This window comes from Anabrus simplex, chromosome 1 (assembly GCF_040414725.1).
Source record: "Anabrus simplex isolate iqAnaSimp1 chromosome 1, ASM4041472v1, whole genome shotgun sequence".
Classification (NCBI taxonomy): domain Eukaryota; kingdom Metazoa; phylum Arthropoda; class Insecta; order Orthoptera; family Tettigoniidae; genus Anabrus; species Anabrus simplex.
In genome coordinates this window covers 606821466-606840832 of record NC_090265.1, presented here as the reverse complement: position 1 = coordinate 606840832, position 19367 = coordinate 606821466, and the positions used below count along the sequence as shown (strand labels likewise).

At 37.2% G+C, this 19367-nt stretch overlaps 1 protein-coding gene across 1 annotated transcript in view; it reads right to left on the bottom strand.

Annotated features, from left to right (window-relative positions):
• Positions 1-13373, bottom strand: part of LOC136881553 (phenoloxidase-activating factor 2) — a 34001-nt gene extending 20628 nt beyond the window's left edge. The window contains exons 1-2 of the mRNA XM_067154162.2: positions 13167-13373; positions 3078-3346 (exon numbers count right to left, since the gene is read on the bottom strand). Of these exons, the coding sequence (XP_067010263.2) occupies positions 3078-3346; positions 13167-13300 (403 nt within the window). The 5' untranslated portion in view covers positions 13301-13373. The remainder of the gene's footprint in view (positions 1-3077; positions 3347-13166) is intronic.
• Between the last annotated feature and the right edge of the window lie 5994 nt (positions 13374-19367).

The window sequence follows — 19367 nt, the reverse complement described above, 5'->3', positions numbered from 1 at the left end:
GGATTTTCGTCCCTTCTTGCATCATTCTATTCATAACTCGGATTGTCGCTGATAAGGTCGAGCTCAGGTAGTCAACTTGAGAAGGAAAAGACAGTACAGGTACTAATTAGTGAGACAGAAATACCGTAGCAGTTCAGTTGTCTGTTAAACATGAGTAACAAGGGACGATCATGTTTAGATCTCGAGGCAAGAAGAAATGTAATTATAGAAAGTGACAATTAACTCTCAGTGAGAAGGCCTTCATTAGTCGTACAAAAGGACCATTTTGAATAAAACTTTTTATCATTTTACAGAGCCCGAATCAGGAACGAAAATGTGACGATGACGGTGAGGCGGAAGAAGAACAAGAAGTTCTGACAATGAAGCAGGGACTAAATGTGCTTAAACAGATAAAGAATTTGTGTATCACGCTGGACCGTGAGTACGGCGAGAACACTATAGAACCATTTAACGGACTTTATTCCGTTTTCGAGAATATCACAGTTAAGAAAACATGTGCTAAATTTACACAGACGAAGCTTCACGATTACTTCACGAAGCTGTAATGTTTGTAAATGATGTAAAATCACTTATAATAACTCTCTATGAAATACTAACACAGAAATGACTTAGAATAATAAAAATAAAGATATGTATGCTTATATTTAAGGTGGATGTTCTTTGCCGTTAAAATGTTCGATTATTTTTACAAACTTATTTTAGCGGACATCTCTCGTAACGGACATTTTTCCTCAGAACCGACGGTGTCCACAGAAGGGAGGTTCAACTGTAGTTGTAATAATCTGAAGCCACTTTTTGAAGAGTTTCCCGTTTGTCCAGTCTTTAATGCACTCAACTTGTCTTCCATAGAAAAAAATCACTTCCTTCCATTTACTCGCCATACTCACAGAGATAGAAAACTATAACATCCACACCCAACCAATATTACATTGAACAATGACTGAAGACTCGCAGCACCTATCCTTGAGAAAAAACCAGTCCTACCGCCAGCAGTCAGGCCAGTGCTTGTCCCACGGTCGCACCCTCCACACTGGATGTCCCAGAATTCAGTCTCCACCAAAAGTTCAAATTAAGTCTACCAGTGTTGGATAACATGGAATGTTGGATAAGCGAAGTTCAGTTGAACAAGGCTCTACTGTAGCAGTTCATGGTCTGACGAGAAGTCATAGAATGGTGCATAACAATTCATCTAGTTGCACATTCAGAAGATTAAAAGAGACTGTGCTAATTATAGGAACAGACAGAACAAAGAAAAACCCACTTTTTCTGCATTTTTTTCCCAATGAAATCGGGCTTTCATCAAGATGTTTTCTCGAACACATGTTATATGGGCAGCAAAAGTGAATAAGACAAGCAATAGCTACTAATTCCACATTACCAGAATTTATGCAGACATGTAAAATATCCTATTTCACTTTGAAATTAGTATAGCAATATTTTAGCTTTAAGAATAGATAATAATACACTCATACACTTCCAGAGATATAAATATGCCAGACTAAGTGACTTAGATTAGGAATGGGAATCCTTCTCTTCAGAGAATATATCTCAATGCCCACAGCCAAAATCTCTAGAACCTCACAGGCTCTCTCAAGTGAATAGTGCCGAACACTCTACGCACATGTGCAAATTGCACTGTGTTGTAAACAATTCTCTTTTCATGCACAGGCCTTGCGCTATTCTAAAGGATCATATTTTCAATTAATCTGTTGGAACACATGTGCAGAATCTTTTTATAAAGTCTTACCTTCAGATTACTTCTTTGCTAATATTAATATTAACTGCCTGTTTTCAGAAAAAAATGAAATTGAACAAAACCCAACATAGGAATTCTTTCAAAACAGACAAAATATGGTATTATTGGCTATTAAATAAAATTTCAGTGCTGTCATTCCTGTGAATAATGCTTTCTCTTGTTCTTTTAATAAAATATACTGTATTTAACCATAAAATTGTAACTATTTATTTGAAGAAAAATAATAATGGGAGAAAAGAAAAAAAATTAGTTTAAGGTACAAAAGTAGTCGATGCTTGACTGTCTTGAAATGAAACGTGCCTCTTGAAGTGGCAAATGTATGTGAAGAGGCCTGGTGCAGGTCTTTCGAGTTGACATCATAGAGGTGACCTGTGCGTCTGTAAGGATGAGGCCATACCTATGATGAATTCTAATGATGAAGACAGGAAACACACCCAGCTGAGCCATTGAAATTAACCCATGAAGGATAAAATCCCCGACCCAGCCAGGACTCGAACGTGAGACCGCCTGTACCAAAGGCCAGCAAGCTAACCATTTAGCCATGAAGCGCACATATCGATACTTTTCACTACTTTCTCTGAATTTAGGCAAGGATCTGCAACTAACGACCTCATCCACCCCCACCCAGCCTTTCCAGTGGTAAAAGCACAAATGAAACACTGATATGAAGTACACATAAAAGAAACACATGGCTCCAAAACATTTTTTTTTTTTGCTTTACGTCGCACCGACACAGATGTCTTATGGCGACGATGGGATAGGAAAGGCCTAGGAAGTTGAAGGAAGCGGCCGTGGCCTTAATTAAGGTACAGCCCCGGCATTTGCCTGGTGTGAAAATGGGAAATCATGGAAAACCATCTTCAAGGCTGCCGAGTGGGGCTCGAACCCACTATCTCCCGATTACTGGATACTGGCCGCACTTAAGCGACTGCAGCTCAGTCCAAAACTTTCAGCTGGAATTAAATTAAGTTCTATCCTCTACTGACTAAGGCTGCAGTTAATCTAGATTTTATCCTATGCTGATGAACTAAGTTGTACTGCACAGCTAACTCATTTAGCAAAAGGTCAATTTCAGGATTTCCTTGACTGCTGTTAGTTCAGTAACTAGGTTCCTCGTAAGTCTTAGTGTGATATTAAGCTGCTAGCAAAGAGGAAAATATGTTGACTTTTGATAACCAGTACTATCATGAATTCATCAGTCCTGCAGAAAGACTGATTACCCACAAAATTTCATACCATCCTGGGTACATTTAATCTCAAATAGTTCCTAAAGAAATCATTTTTCATTTGAATAAGAAATTTCAAAAGGTTAGAATCTTACCCATATTATAATGACCCCAGCCAATGGCAAGACATGTTGTCTGGCTCAAATTAATTTCATCGTGTATTCTAACTGTCGTCAAATTCAAAGGTTCTTCCCAAAATATAAGTGCAACATCATTTATTTTAAGTAGGGAATTATAATCAGGAAACTCTCTGAAGTCTTGCACATGACGGTCTTGATGTTCACTGTATTCTACTTCATGGTTCAATTTCCACACTCTTGCACGTACAATGAGAGCACCTGCTGCTATATCTTCGTTAGTTACACTGTAATAGAAACCAGTTCAAGAATGAAATCGAGACAGCAATTTATGTAAAACATTTTGCCTAAAACAAAAATGCAAGCATCCAGAGTAAATTAAAATTAAAAACATACATGTACACAGTATCATCATCATCATCATCATCATCATCATCATCATCATCATCATCATCCCCCTCCTTCCATGAAGTCATGTGTCTCGTTCAATTTTGAGGCTCTCGATAAGCAACTGAATCCAGATTTCTGAGTGAATCAATCATACCTTTACTGGAACCGCCAAGGATGTAATTAAACTCTGCCATTACTAGTCCCAAGCCCAGATGAGAAAGGAAGAGACTTGGCATCAGGCAGGAAGCTGGTCATAAAAATACCAGCCACATCAGAAATATGGATAGTTCTCTAACAGTATTAGTAGAAAAGGCAGATATACCCTGGAAGTGGCATGCAGTCTTATCATCTGGGGACTGTGAGAAATGGGCAAGGGCTACTTCATATTTTTGGACGCATGAGGTTAAAGGAGCGAGTTCAGAAAATCACAATAGTCATGTGCAATATTGGAACTCTAACTAGGAAAACTATCAGTTATTTGAAATCTTTGTGAAAGTAAAATAAACATTGCATGCAACCAAGAGACTAGACGGGGAGGTTCAAGATTGAAGGACATAGGGAATGGCTTCAGTCTAATCTATATGGGAACTAATAATAGGAGAAAATAATGGCATTGGGATCACTGTGGATCAAAATTTAAAAGAACCTTTTCTTCAAGTAAAGAGACTGAGCAATGGAATCCTAGCAATTACGCTCATGTTAGAGGCTCTAAACATCATTACTGCCTGTGTTGTTCTACAAGCTGGTTGTGATCCAGGGATGAGAGAAAGAGCTTGATAATGTTCTATGTTTTTCTACAAAATATTCCAGCAAATGAAGATTATTTGTAACCAGTGATCTGAATGGACATATAGATCAAGAAAGATTTGAGTTTGAAAGAATACATGGAGGATTGGTTTATTCATCGAGGAATGAAGAAGGGGAAAAGATTTTTTCAAACAGCCCTAAGCATATTACTATTAATGAAAATGTATACAAAAACTATATTACATTACTTTAGTCCTACTTTAGTTATTGATATTGATATTTATGTGATATCTTTCACAGTGATCATTGCAAAATTCACACACAATTTTCATTCGGGTGATGAAATCTGTTATTTTAGCAGAACTTGTGATGAAAACCATGTGCTGCATATCACGTTATTACATGTCAAAGCTCGTAATTTGCTTGTTTCCAATCATCCATCATTATGGCATCTGTTGAATAAAAGTTGTTCCAGATATAGCTTCGTTTTTCTATGAGAATTTGGAACGTGTTCTAATAAGCCTTAGTGTTTGGCAGATAAAGAAAGTTTCTTTCAGCAAGACATAGGTCAGTCTTGATGGTGCTGTCTTCCTGATACCCAGGATTTATTTTATATAATGAGCTTTAACTTTCTCTAGCATTATCAGGTCATTAAGTTTATCCCAGATTTTATGGATCCCATAAGTTGCTATTGGTGCTATAGCTGTTTTAAATAGTATCACTGCTGTTTTTGTTGAAAGTTTTTGTGGTTGTTGAATGTTAAAAATTTCTTTAATTGCTGATGTTGCTCTTTCTTTGATATGATGTTAAAAGATGCCAATTTTGTTTGAAGAGCAACTCCAAAATATTTGAATTTTGGTACTAGAGGTTTATTTTGAAGGGTCAGTGTATCTTTTGGAGAGAGTTTACCACCTCTTCTGAAAGTTGTTTGTTTAGTTTTGTCATGATTTATTTTTAAAGTCATTTTTTAAGGTCCATGAAGTGAGTCTGTTTAATACATTCTGGAGCTCTTCTCTGTCTTCCGAACCTATTACCATATCATCTGCATAGAGTAGAAGTATTGCTGAACTGTCCTTAATGATATTTGTGATGTCTGCTGTCGTGATATTGAACAGTAACAGACTAATCGGATCTCCTTTTAGAACACCATTAGTTTGAATTAACCCTCAAATACCGAGGTCCGGTCACCGAGATCACTACGGCATGGTTGACTTTAAATATCTGGAAACTCTGCTGTTGCAATAACTTGTGCTGCTTGCTACCTTATCATTGGGTCCTGAAAATAACTTCACCCCTGTAGTATGACTGTAACAAGTTGAAGGTTACACACAGTTGTGATTGATGTTCAGGAAGCGGCCTGTGAGACCGGACCTTGGTATTTACATTATCAGTGGATGTGAACTGTATCAGCGATCAGTCATCATTCACTGCATGCAAGCGACCCGTGAAACCGGATCTTGCTGTTTTATTTATCAGTGAATGTGAAGTGAACAGTCTCAGTGATAACACTTCATGAAGGAGGTTTATGGTACAAACAGTCCTGTAGGGACTAGTGTCACAAATAATACTACAATGGATACTTCCAGGACATATGTTACAAGTGAAAGCTGTACTAAAGTTGTGCATGAGTGATGGAGACAGTTGTGAAGACAATATCGCTGTTCAAAGTGAATAGTTCGGACTCGGAAAATAGTGAAAATCATGAGGAGGTGGTAGATAGTGCAGTGAACGATGAGATAGAAGAAAATAGTGGCTGAATCTTCTGATGAAAGTAACAGTAACGCAGTTCAACCTTGTTATTATTACGGTAAAAATTGATATAAATGATCATCAAAACCCTGTGTCCCTAAGCATTCTTGGACACTGAAACACAATATTTCGAGACTTCCAGCTTTACAACGTGCAGCTCAAATTGGTAATGAAGCTGATGCCGTATCTGTATGGAATCTTCTTATAATGGATGATATTCTCGGTATCATTCTTTGATGGACAAATGTAAAACTCACCAGAGAGAGAAGCAAGTGAAAATCACAAACAGACTTGAGAAATGTAGATATGATGGAGTTGAAAGCCTTCATAGGTTTTTTATTGTACTCTGCAGCTTTCAAATCCAATCATGAAAGCACAAAGTCAATTTTTGCAACAGATGGTACCGGAAGGGAAATATTCTGCTGCGTGATGAGTAAAAACAGATTTGAAACTCTTCTCCCAAACCTTAGATTTGACAACCCTGATGACAGAAGTGAACGCAAAGAGATCAATCCTACAGCAGCAATTTCTGAGGTATTCGACGTATTTGTCAGAAACTGTCAGAGTGCGTTCAGTGTTGTTCGATCCTCTGCGTGTATTGATGTGATGCTGGTCAGCTTCAGGGGGAGGTGTAGATTCAAGATGTACATGCCCAGTAAGCCATGCAAGTATGGACTAAAACTGATGTGCCTTACTGACGCTAGGAATAATTATTTCTACAATGGGTACATCTACTGCGGTAAGAACTCGGACGGGATAACACTTAGTGTAGAAGAACGTCATCCTTCGAAACCTACTCAAGCAGTACTTCGACTCAGTGCTCCCCTACATGAATCTAACAGAAATATTACTGCAGACAACTGGTTTAGTTCAATAGAAGTCATTAATGTCTGAAAGACAAGAAACTTACATGCGTAGGAACTCTCAAAAAGAATAAACGGGAAATCCCACCAGCATTTTTGCCATCAAAGATGAGAGAAGTAGGATCATGTTAATTTGGATTTACCAGAGGCATTAGTTTGGTATCAGAATTCCCAAGGAAGGAGCGAGCTGTGATTCTCGTATCTTCTATGCACCACTTCAGTGCATTTGATGCTGAGACTAGTAATTCTGAAATTACAATGTACTCTAACTGCAACAAACGAGGCATAGATGCCTTGGATGAAAAGTGTGTGGTTTATTGCACTGGACGGCGCACACGGCGGTGGCCCATAGCTATTTTCTACACGGTCATGGACATCAGTGCTGTCAATGCCTTCATCATGTACAATCCCTTCAAGGAAAATCCTGTGAGAACTAGATTAGAATTCATGTTGGATCTCGCCTCCTCTTTTGTGAAACTGCAGATGGAAAGAAGAGTGGACGATTTTTTTTTCTCACATCCGAGGTGAGAGCTTGCATCTGCAGAGTTATGAGAATGTCAGGAGAAGAACCACAGCCCTCAAATGAAAAATTGCAAAAAAAAAAAAAAAGAAAAAGTGTTACCTGTGTGACCCAAAGAAGAGAAAGAAAACCTCGAACTTGTGCTATGGGTGCTATAAACCAATCAGTTTGGAGTGCACTAGTAAAGTATGTACTTGCTGCATTCAGAACCAGTAGAAATGAAGACTAAATTTCTGTCTTGCAGATTTTTTCCATGTTTAATCATTTTCATTAATTCCCACCATTTCTGGTTAGTCATGTCTGTGTTCTAAGTGACTGCAGTAGTTCCTTTATTGTTGTAATATTTTTCTGTGTTGCTACCGGTACCTTTCTTCATAATTAAAAAGATTTGTCTTCAAGTGGTAGATTATTCCATTACTATTTGCATATTTCCCCATCAGGAAAGGTCACTACTGAGTACTGGAAACGTTTCTAGACAATGTTAGAATTTATACATGTATTAAAATGTAAAACACTTTTGGCGGTCTCAAACCCTTGGATAAGATGATATCATCAGATATTTGGATGAAATTGTATTTTAAGATGTCTGAAAGTATTTTTGTTATTTGGTGTGCTTTGCCAATCAACAGAATGAGTTTTCAGATGAGTGTTTCCTTATTTATGAAATCAAAGGCTTCTCTGTAATCTATAAAGACTACAAAATATTTTCCCCCTCGGTGTCTTAATGAATCTTGAGTGTGTTCTAGTATGCAGTTCACAGCATAGAGAGTGGCTTTCTGGTATTAGGACATCTACTTCATCACTAAGCCTGCCGTTTAAAATTTCCATGAATAAGAAGTGTTCTCAATGGTTATCCCTCTGTATGACTCTGGGTTACAGGTTTCCCTTTCCTCTTTGGAAAGAACATTTATTGTTGATGTTCTCCATTGTTCAGGTATTTTCCCTGTACTCAAACATGTATTGAATAATTCTATCTAATAGTCTTCCATCAGATTGTAAGATTCTTTGAAATGTTCAGTATATATGCCATCTGGTCCTGAAGCCTTGTTGTTCTTTTGCTTTTGTTATTGCATGATATATTTCCCATCTCTTCAGGGTGATATTTTCTGTTGTTTCAGTAGCATAATATTCATATGCTGTGTTCTTATGTTTGATGATTAGAATGGTGTCAAAATGATTTTCTCATGTATCCATGGAAATTCCTTTTATTGTAGGTGGTCTTGGTTTTCTGAGTGCAATGAAAGGATGCTTTTGAGCAAGTTCTGCTTGTCTTCTGCCATCTAGATCTATGCAGTCTGCTTTTTTCTGTTTAGTTCCAGCCCTAGCATACAACCTTGCATTGCTGAATATATTCTCCAAGAAAACGGATGAACACTTAATAATTTACAAAAGTGGAGGAGTGACATCTCAAATTGATTATGTACTTACCAAGCAAGTAACCCTACAACATGTCAAAAACTGCAAAGTCATCCCTAGAAGATGCAGAGAATTACTCAACATAGGCTTCTGGTTGCTGACGTCAAAATAATCATAGGTATTTAATCATACCTTTGTGTGCCGTCCTTGATTCAAACATTGACATTTTCCAACACAGGAACTTTTCAGCATTTTTCATGATATTTTAATAAGAAGCACTAATAACACATTTTAAAATGATGCAATGCATTTAAAGATTTTAGAGCCTTAGTTTATTCCATCATATATTTTACATGTTGTGCACATAGTTTATCCTAGATGCTTTTAATGTCATTTGCATATATTTATACATTTGATTTAGTCATTAGATGTGTTTGTACAGTTTTGTATTAAGTCAGATGATGGCCATCCAAGGCCAAAACTAGTTTCTAGATTACATAATATAGTATTGAAAAGGTGGACCATTACGACATAAGTTTAGTTATTATTGTTGATGTCAAAATAAGGAAAGCATCAGGACTGAAAATCCAAAAGCTGACAATAAACTCAGAAGCTCAGAAAAGAGAAAGCAGCTAATTTGAGACAGGTTTATAAAGATGAAGCTGCAAGTACTAAGCAACAGTAGATTGTAGATTACAAGGGAATTCTCCAAAAGAATTCTTGGTCAAACAAAATGGAAATCCAATGGTACTGTAAGGAAGTACAGTTAGCTATCAGGAAAAAGAAAGCTGAGAAATTGCAGTTGTCATGAGACCCCCCAAGACATTATCAAGTAACACTGCTCAGGCAGTAGAGAACTGGCTTTCTGATCTCAAGTCGGAGGGTTCAATTCTGGCTCAGTCAGGTGGTATTTGAACGTGCTCAAATATGTCAGCCACTTGTCAGTAGATTTATCAGCATTCAAAAGAATGCAAATTGATGTGGATAACTACGTGACCCAAACCATACAGCCATTTCTGCATCATCATCATCATCATCATCATCATCATCATCAATACCAAGCAGCCAAGAAAAAAGCTGAGAAAGCTGTGTGATAAAAAAAAGAAGGATATTCCCTGCTAAAGGTACAATTAGAAACAAAAAGGCATAAAAGGAGCTCTTTCAGTATGCTAAGGCTTGGGGGAGAGTTAAAATAGATATTATACACATTAGCTGCCTTAACCCTTTGAGTCAACACCATCATCATCATCATCATCATCATCATCACGAGTTGTTTAGTGACTTTTAAATTATTTATGGATTTTACGATTCTTAGACCTTTATAAAGTGATTTAATTTTAAATAACACACTATTAATAAACTGTAATTTAATTTTTATTCTAACATTAATCCAATATTTGCATTAAACATACAAAGTATTTGGTTCAATGAAATTAATGCAATGACTCAATATTCTTAGGGAGGAGAGAATTCAGTGGTCCACTGTTTTCTTCAACAAGATCATGAAAAATGGTAAGATTCCTGAAAACTGGAGGAAAAACATCATTATCCCAATTAATAAACACAAAAGAGGGTGCATAGAACTGTGAAAATTACAGAGGAATCAAACTTTTGAACCATGCCACGAAAGTCTTGGAGAGGGTCATTATGGCAATACTGAGGGAAAGGACCCAGATTACTGAGAATCAGTTTGAGTTTACACTGGGCAGATCTACAACAGATGCCATACCGGTAGTTGTTCTCAGGATGTTAGTGGCAAAGTACCAATTGTGTACAAACAATCTGCAAATGATCTTCATAGACCCCAAAAAGGCCTACATGCCACGTGATCTTTTTTGATCAACACTGAAGGTAGTCCCTTATCCATCTGTCGCTATGATCCAAGATATGTGCAGTAGAAGCCAGATGACTGTAAGAAACTCTCATAGAAATACAGAAGAATTTTTGCAGTTAAGGTAGGCATGCAAAAGAACTCCTGCAGAACAAACTTATGGTACCTCAGTGTCTCTGAAAAACTGTAAAAATAGTTCCTGTGATGTAAAACCAATAACATTATTATTCTAAATTCACTGTATGTTCAACTCATTATAGAACATAGTTGTTGTCCACGCTAAACACTACTGGATTAATTCTGATGAAATTTTCACCAACTTCTTTTTTATGATATTAAGGGTGACAAAGGGTGGGTATTATTTCACAGTGACAAGACGGTTGAGCAAAGAAAAAGAAAGTTCTCTTCTCTTTTAACAAATGCAGAGCTTCACTCTACTGCACTCTGATGCCAAACAGTGCAAAACAGGCCAAGCTTTTATAAAGTAATGGATGTAAGGAATTCTTAAGAGTGCAAAAAGCAGGGAAATTTTATAAATTACAAAGGTAAATAAACTTTTCAGTACAGAACATTCGGTTGTACCGTAAATAATGACCTACATCAGGAATGAATTCTCTAGGAATTATGTTTCTAGCAATTCTGTTACCAAGTCCGTACATTCAACAGAATAATGTCCACCTCCATAGCATAATAGTTAGCACTATTAGCTGTCATCCTTGGTGGCCCAGGTTCAATTCCCGGTACTGCAAGAAATTTAAGAATGGCAGGAGGGCTGGTATGTGGTTGAAATGGTACATGCAGCTCACCTCCATTGGGGGTGTGCCTGGAAAGAGCTGCACTACCTCATGATGAGGACACAATTTTACTTTTTAACTGAAGAATAATTTGTCCATATCCTTGTATCCTTACAATTACAAAGAGAAAGCCTGTAATGTTGCCTGAGCTAATATCAAAAATTACTACCATATGTATTTTGATGAAAATTTTACCAGGAGTAGCATGAGCTAGATATTATTTCGCTCTGACAAGAGAGGGCTGAGGCTCTTTATCTATAAGAGCATATACTGCTTCACTCTGTCTACCCACATCTCTAATGCACTCTGATGACAAAGAGCACAGAACAATTTAGAAATCTTCAAAATCCTGTAAAAGTAAATGAATCGCAGGAACAAACAATGAATTTTTAATTTCACCTGAATAAAACTGCAGGCAACTGCTATCTGCTTATAAGGCTGACTTAAGCAACGCACAGGCATATTCGGTTGTTTGTTCAGTTGGTTGGTTGTTAACAATATTATGTACCTACAACTATTTATACTGTCACATGAGGAGTACTGACCCATTCTAAGGCTACAGGTTTGTTAGGTGAAAATCAGACAAATCTCCTTTATAGGTCCTTGTTTTGCATTCACACACAATGTGCTGAAATGCATTTATTTCTGCTTCCCCCATTTTGAGGCTGCCAAAAAGACAAAGCTTACATAAGTTGCAATCAACATTGTGAGAGATATCATGTTCTAAAGTGAAATAATAGGAATGTGATAAACTATCACTTAACTGAAGGGGCAAAATATAAAATTACGTCTTATAACGTAAACGTTTTATTTCAGGTCCGCATTGAACTGGGAACATTGTACTTGTTAACATCTTAAAGGACCAATTGCTCATTTCCACCTCACTATGATTGCTCCATTAAGCGACTCTGAAGATTTTATTGAAGTATTTTAATATGATTCTACGTCACGTATTAATAATAATGTTATTTGCTTTACGTCCAACTAACTACTTTTACGGTCTTCGGAGACGCCGAGGTGCTGGAATTTAGTCCCGCAGGAGTTCTTTTATGTGCCAGTAAATCTACTGACACGAGGCTGTCGTATTTGAGCCCCTTCAAATACCACCGGACTGAGCCAGGATCGAACCTGCCAAGTTGGGGTTAGAAGGCCAGCGCCTTAACCGTCTGAGCCACTCAGCCCGGCACGTCACGTTTTAAGAAGTGTGTTAAATTAAGCTAATGTTTCTTCAAGACTATTTTATTTTTAAGTTGTTGTTCTTTTAAATCCACATTATTTTATTAGTGAGCAAACCGGTTTACATATGTTTTCATCAATTTAAGGTTTAAGACTCGCAAGTCTCGGACTTGTAGAAAATATGGACTTTGAGACAGTATAACTGTAACACAGTTTTAGGTTTTTAATATGGTTTTAAATTGTGTTCAATTTGACGTAGATAAACTTATGTGATTGCCAATTTTTCCAAGAACCTATACCAGCTGATGTTCTGATTGAAATATATGTTGTAATTTCATCTAAACAACAGTTTTTATGTATTGAATAAGGTGGATCAAAATTATAATAGAAGTTGCAAATACAGTATATCACATTTCTTCTTGTGTACACCATAATCCCACTGAGGAGATGTAATTTTGTTCCACTTATAGAGAGATTCAGTGCAGATTCCAATATTGATCCAAATCCATTAGAGGAATGTAAGTTTTTCTTGGTAGATTAAAACCAGGTGCAGGGCTATTTATCATTAAATATGACCAAAATGGCTAGTTCATGACAGTCAGGGATTCAGGTTCAAATAATGAGAATGGTCAAATTTCAAGCATCTACTGGTATATAAGAAACCTTCACATTTCAACTTACCTTGATAAGCATCCTCTAGCTGTTAAAGCCACATGACTCGAGACCAGAGTAGCAGCACATAAGAAAGTCTTCTTTCCTTCAATTCTCTCCCCTATTTCTTTATAGTTTCCATGAATTTTAAAGATAGCTAGCATCCAAGGAAATTCATCATCCTTAGTAATGGTGTCACTTTTGATACAGTCTGGGATCAATGGTGCTGGTGTTCTAAACAAATGTACAATATTAGATTTTAAGTTAATGCATAAACCTGTGCACAATTTTAAAATTTTATGGTATGCATATAAAACCCTTATATTAACATTGTTTTCATAAAGCCATTACTTCAAAATGTATTCTACAAGAGCCAAATCAATTGATCAGTATTTTCACAGATCCGTTCATTTTCCATTTTTGTAGATGTAGAAAGGGTACAGAGCCACTTTTTCTCAAATCTCCCAGAGCCTTCCCTAAACTTCAAAAGAACAATATAAGAGAAGAACATGGAATTATCACAAGGTCCAAGGAATCCACTATAAACATTTTTGCATTCTGAATATTTAAAAGCATAGTTAAAGTGATCCAGGACTCAAATCATATAAAATACGAGATCTTTAAAATCTTCTTCATTATTTGGAAATCTCATACACTCACAAGTTTGATGAAGACCTACTAGGCCTACAAGATTTATCTGAATATGGCAAAGCAAAGTCACCTCCGTACAGGCCATGAAGGCCCTTGGAGGAGTGAAAGGTAAAGGCTTCCAGCATTGTTAACCTCGGCACGTGATGAGGTAGAGTGGTTAGCTCTACGCCCGGCCTCCTTTGCCCCCAGGAATTAACCTGGTACTCATTTTTGGTGTAGGCTGAGTGAACCTCAGGGCCATATGCACCTCCGGAAGTGGAAATCTCGTTTCTTAAATTTTACGACTTCCTGACGGGGATTCGAACCCATGTCCTTCCGGGCGAACCGAGCACACCTTTACTGCCTCGGCCAGGCAGCCCCTTATCTGAATATGGACCACATGAAATTATGAGACGTATACAGAAGCAGTTGCAGATTTAAGAGGGAGGGATGCACTCACACCCACTCTCCATCTTGTGATTACTTTTCACATATGCTATCATTCATTCATTCATTCACTCATTCATGTTCTAAATGCTACGCCTCATTGATACGACCACTTTACTGTCTTTTGTTGCTTGTTTCACCTTCACATAATTTTCACATTTCCTTTTCCTTCAGATGTCCTTAGATACTCTTTTCATAGGTTGACATCTCTCTTTTTTTTCTAAAATTTAACCTTCAAAAATATTGATGTGTCTAATGATACGTCCAGTAAATTTGGTTTTCCTATTTTCCATTCCGTTTAGCCATCTTCTGTCCTCCTTTACTTCTCTTAACCCATTTGACTCATTTGATGTGAAATTCACGCGATCATTGGCCAGGCCTTAAACTCAAATGACGAGACATTCATGTGCCTGCTTATATTTTGATCACCCCTGCAAGGGTTTCCCTTTTGCAAACTTTTATGAATAGAACAGGAATATGGCTTGTTTACAGCTCTCCTTCCAAGAATTTGCACAGTTATTTATTGCCTAATTGCAACCTCAGAAAGCACAAACATTTCATCAGGTGACAGTCATTCTCCTAGCCATGGATGGCTCCAGGTGTACTATAAGCAAGTGACAGCAATGCTATTGCTGAGTTTACTGAAAGTGTTTTCGATATGGAGGACAGTGATGGTGATTATGAAAACATTAAAGAAGAGATCTGAAGTGAAAGTGATATTTCATCTGATACGAAATTGTATCTAAAGCCCTGCGTAAAAACCAAGACAGTGACTGGGTGTAGGTTAGTAGAGATAACCAACCATTCCTGATTTTTTTTTCTTTTTTTTACTATTTGCTTTACGTCGCACTGACACAGATAGGTCTTATGGCCAGTGATTTATTTGGAACGTACTATTTACAGGAACTCATGTTATTAATTCAGCAATTTCCAAATGGACTCGTACTGGGTGTCAAAATCAGCAGCCTCATGTTTCCGACAAGTTGTTTCATCAGCTGAACGTCTCCCCTTTCGTAGCCATGACTTGACATATGGTTGTGGGTTAAATACATGCACAGGAGGTCCAATGCTGCTTATGAAAATAAGTCCGCTTGATCCTGCAACCAGCAGCCTGTTTCTCTTTTCGGTGTGGATCTCATTCATGGTACTGAAAGCTCTTTCAGCTTCTGCTGAAGAGATGGGAATGGTCTGTACAGTCTTGATTAAAGGCATCAGCTCCACAGGAATTTCCTTGGTCTCGACGTACTTTCTAAAAGCATTAATGTACCTCATCTTGTCTGGCATATGGAAAAAGTCACAAAGGTTGCCAACACTCTCATCACCATAGCAGATATCCAAAGTAGAAGTGGAGGGCCAATTATATTTGTATATCAAAATCAACACTTGACCACATACACAAAAGTGGACATACTCTCCGCCGTCGCAACTTCCAATTTTTGCTCGGCCGGGCGGCCTTCATCTCTACCTGCCACCTAGCCGACCCTAATCAGCATATACCGTATTTGTTGATGGTTATGAATTTCATGTTTTTGGTCCGTATTGAACAATATATAAGTATTAATAATAATAACTTAAATGTTTCCACCTTTTCAATACAATATATTCACAAAATTACAAAATTATACGGTACTAGTTTCGACCCATCTAGGGGTCATCATCAGCCGTATTGGAGCAAAGATCATTTGTGGCGAAATCCTAAGACAATATTATTTTAAAGAATAACAAGTGAAATGAGATGTTATGGTAATAGTTAATAATACAAGGAATATACATAATAAGAGGTTTTTAACAAAGAATAAAGTATAAATGGGGTGTTGTAAAAATTATAATCATGGAAATCAGTAAGTTCTTGTATTGAAATGAAATATGGCTTAGGAAGAGGGCTTAAGGTGGGGCTGAAGGGTGCGGGAGAAAGTGTAATTGTCTTGGAAAAGTACCTTTGATTAAATTTAGGATTGAGTTTAGGTTGGCTGCATTATTGTTTCTGAGGAAAGTGATAAATAGATCAAAGAGTATGTTGGGTTTCTCTGAGATTTCATTGAGATTGTGACTGGCATTAAAGTATTGGTCTAGGTGTATGTAGTAATTTTCCATTATGTTCAGTAAAGGGCCCTTGTTTGCTAATACGAGGATGTCCATGTCTTGTTCAATATTGGTGAAATTATGGTTATAATCTTGCATGTGTTGGCCGATGGCTGAAAACTTGTTGTATTATATTGCGTTAGTGTGCTCGTGGTATCTGATAATGAAGTTTCTCCCGGTTTGCCCGATGTAGGTTTTTTTACAGGTGGTACATTTGATCCTATAAACTCCTGATTTTAAAAAACTGCTGGTCTTGTTGATGTGTGAAGTATTGTATAAAACATTCATGTTCTTATTGTTGGTTTTGAAGGCTATTTTAACGCCTTGTTTCTTAAAGATGTTGGTTAACTTGTAGATATCATTATTGAACGTGAAGGTGGAAAATGTTAGAGGTTTGGTTATTTCTTTTTTGAGGGTAGTTTTTGGGCGATGTTTGTGTTTATTGATTATCCTTTCTATAAAATCAAAAAATCAACTTTCTAGATTTAACCATCACTAGAAACTCAGATTCTTTCAGTTATAAAATTTTCAGAAAACCCACTCAAACAGCCTCCACCATTCGCCAAGATTCAGTGCATCCCCAGTCCCACAAACGAGCCACATACAACAGCCTAGTTCACCGAGCCTTCAGCATACCTATGTCCAATAAAGATCTAAAAAACGAACTCAACACAATCCGCGGAATCGCAAAATTCAACGGCTTCAGCAATCATTTTATAGAAAGGATAATCAATAAACACAAACATCGCCCAAAAACTACCCTCAAAAAAGAAATAACCAAACCTCTAACATTTTCCACCTTCACGTTCAATAATGATATCTACAAGTTAACCAACATCTTTAAGAAACAAGGCGTTAAAATAGCCTTCAAAACCAACAATAAGAACATGAATGTTTTATACAATACTTCACACATCAACAAGACCAGCAGTTTTTTAAAATCAGGAGTTTATAGGATCAAATGTACCACCTGTAAAAAAACCTACATCGGGCAAACCGGGAGAAACTTCATTATCAGATACCACGAGCACACTAACGCAATAAAATACAACAAGTTTTCAGCCATCGGCCAACACATGCAAGATTATAACCATAATTTCACCAATATTGAACAAGACATGGACATCCTCGTATTAGCAAACAAGGGCCCTTTACTGAACATAATGGAAAATTACTACATACACCTAGACCAATACTTTAATGCCAGTCACAATCTCAATGAAATCTCAGAGAAACCCAACATACTCTTTGATCTATTTATCACTTTCCTCAGAAACAATAATGCAGCCAACCTAAACTCAATCCTAAATTTAATCAAAGGTACTTTTCCAAGACAATTACACTTTCTCCCGCACCCTTCAGCCCCACCTTAAGCCCTCTTCCTAAGCCATATTTCATTTCAATACAAGAACTTACTGATTTCCATGATTATAATTTTTACAACACCCCATTTATACTTTATTCTTTGTTAAAAACCTCTTATTATGTATATTCCTTGTATTATTAACTATTACCATAACATCTCATTTCACTTGTTATTCTTTAAAATAATATTGTCTTAGGATTTCGCCACAAATGATCTTTGCTCCAATACAGCTGATGATGACCCCTAGATGGGTCGAAACTAGTACCGTATAATTTTGTAATTTTGTGAATATATTGTATTGAAAAGGTGGAAACATTTAAGTTATTATTATTATTACTTATACCGTATTTCACGGCATAATCGTCGCCACCGCGTAATCGTCGCATCCTTTATTTTCAATACAAAAATCGGACTTTAAACCTTTAATTACATAATCGTCGCACGTCCAAATTTTGTTCACTAATCTGGTTAAAAGGTAAATGGAACTGCAACGTAAGTTGCACATGAATGCGCAATTTAAATACGTGTATGGTTTATGGGCAATTTGGCAACACAGTCACGTTTGCGACATGTTGCACAACGTATAAATAATAATACCGGTATATGTACGACGCATGGCTTACCGGTAGACTATCGGCAGTTTGACAACGTGTTCGCGAGACAGTGTACTATTTATTCACCACCTACATATTATGAGTTCCCATTTGAAATACATAAGGCTGTAAGTTATCGCTTATCGGCAACGTCGCCAGGAAATACCGGCTAGGTAGGTTGAATGGACCTCGAACCAGCCCTCAGATACAGGTAAAATTCCCTGACCCGGCCGTGAATTGAACCCGAGGCCTCCGTGTAAGGCTCCATGGGGCCGGCTCCTGTGTTATTGCGCACGAAGTGAAATCCAAGACGATAACGCAGATTTCCACGGAATTATTCAGCCGAATTATTTACGATGTCGCAGTTGTCATCGCTAGACTCTTATCTTACTACTACGTCATAAGTGTCCGGGCATGGGATGAAAACTTTTATCCAAGCAGTCAAGATAATTATTATCCAATGCTATTAAAGTTTTATTTTATAAACTCGTCAGTAATGTAATGTAAAATCATCAATAACTGGGAAGAAATATTAACCTAATTACTGTATGTTTAAAAGAAATTGAAAAAAATGAATGTTTGTTACTGACGTCTCGGAATACAGTCAACTATACAGTAGATCTACACCGCGCTAGCTAGAGCTCCGGTTTGCGAGCTTTGCGCAAGCGCAGTAGTGTGTCGCAACGTCGCAACCAACGAGCTAAACTGATAAATTGTTGCATGCTTCCTTACTGCCTAACAGTATTGGCTGCTCTGGAATGGACAGATCACAGATGCATTTATTTGTTTCAGATTTACGTGATTACTGTAGACATGTGTGCGTGAGAATTTAAGTTTTTAATTTGTGTTTTGGGTGTTTGCAGAAATAATTTGTTTTAATAGTGAACAATTACGGAAAGTCATTTATGTCGCAAAACATTAACGTGTGAAGCATTTATAAGCGATTATGGGTAAATATAGAAAGTATTCTGCGGGCTTCAAGCTAAGCGTAATTGCCTTCGCTGAACAGCACGGGAACAGAGCTGCAGAAAGAAAATTTTCTGAGTGAAAAGTTGGTGCGTGACTGGCGGAAAGTAAAAAACAAGCTAAAAAGCACAAACCCTTCTGGACGCG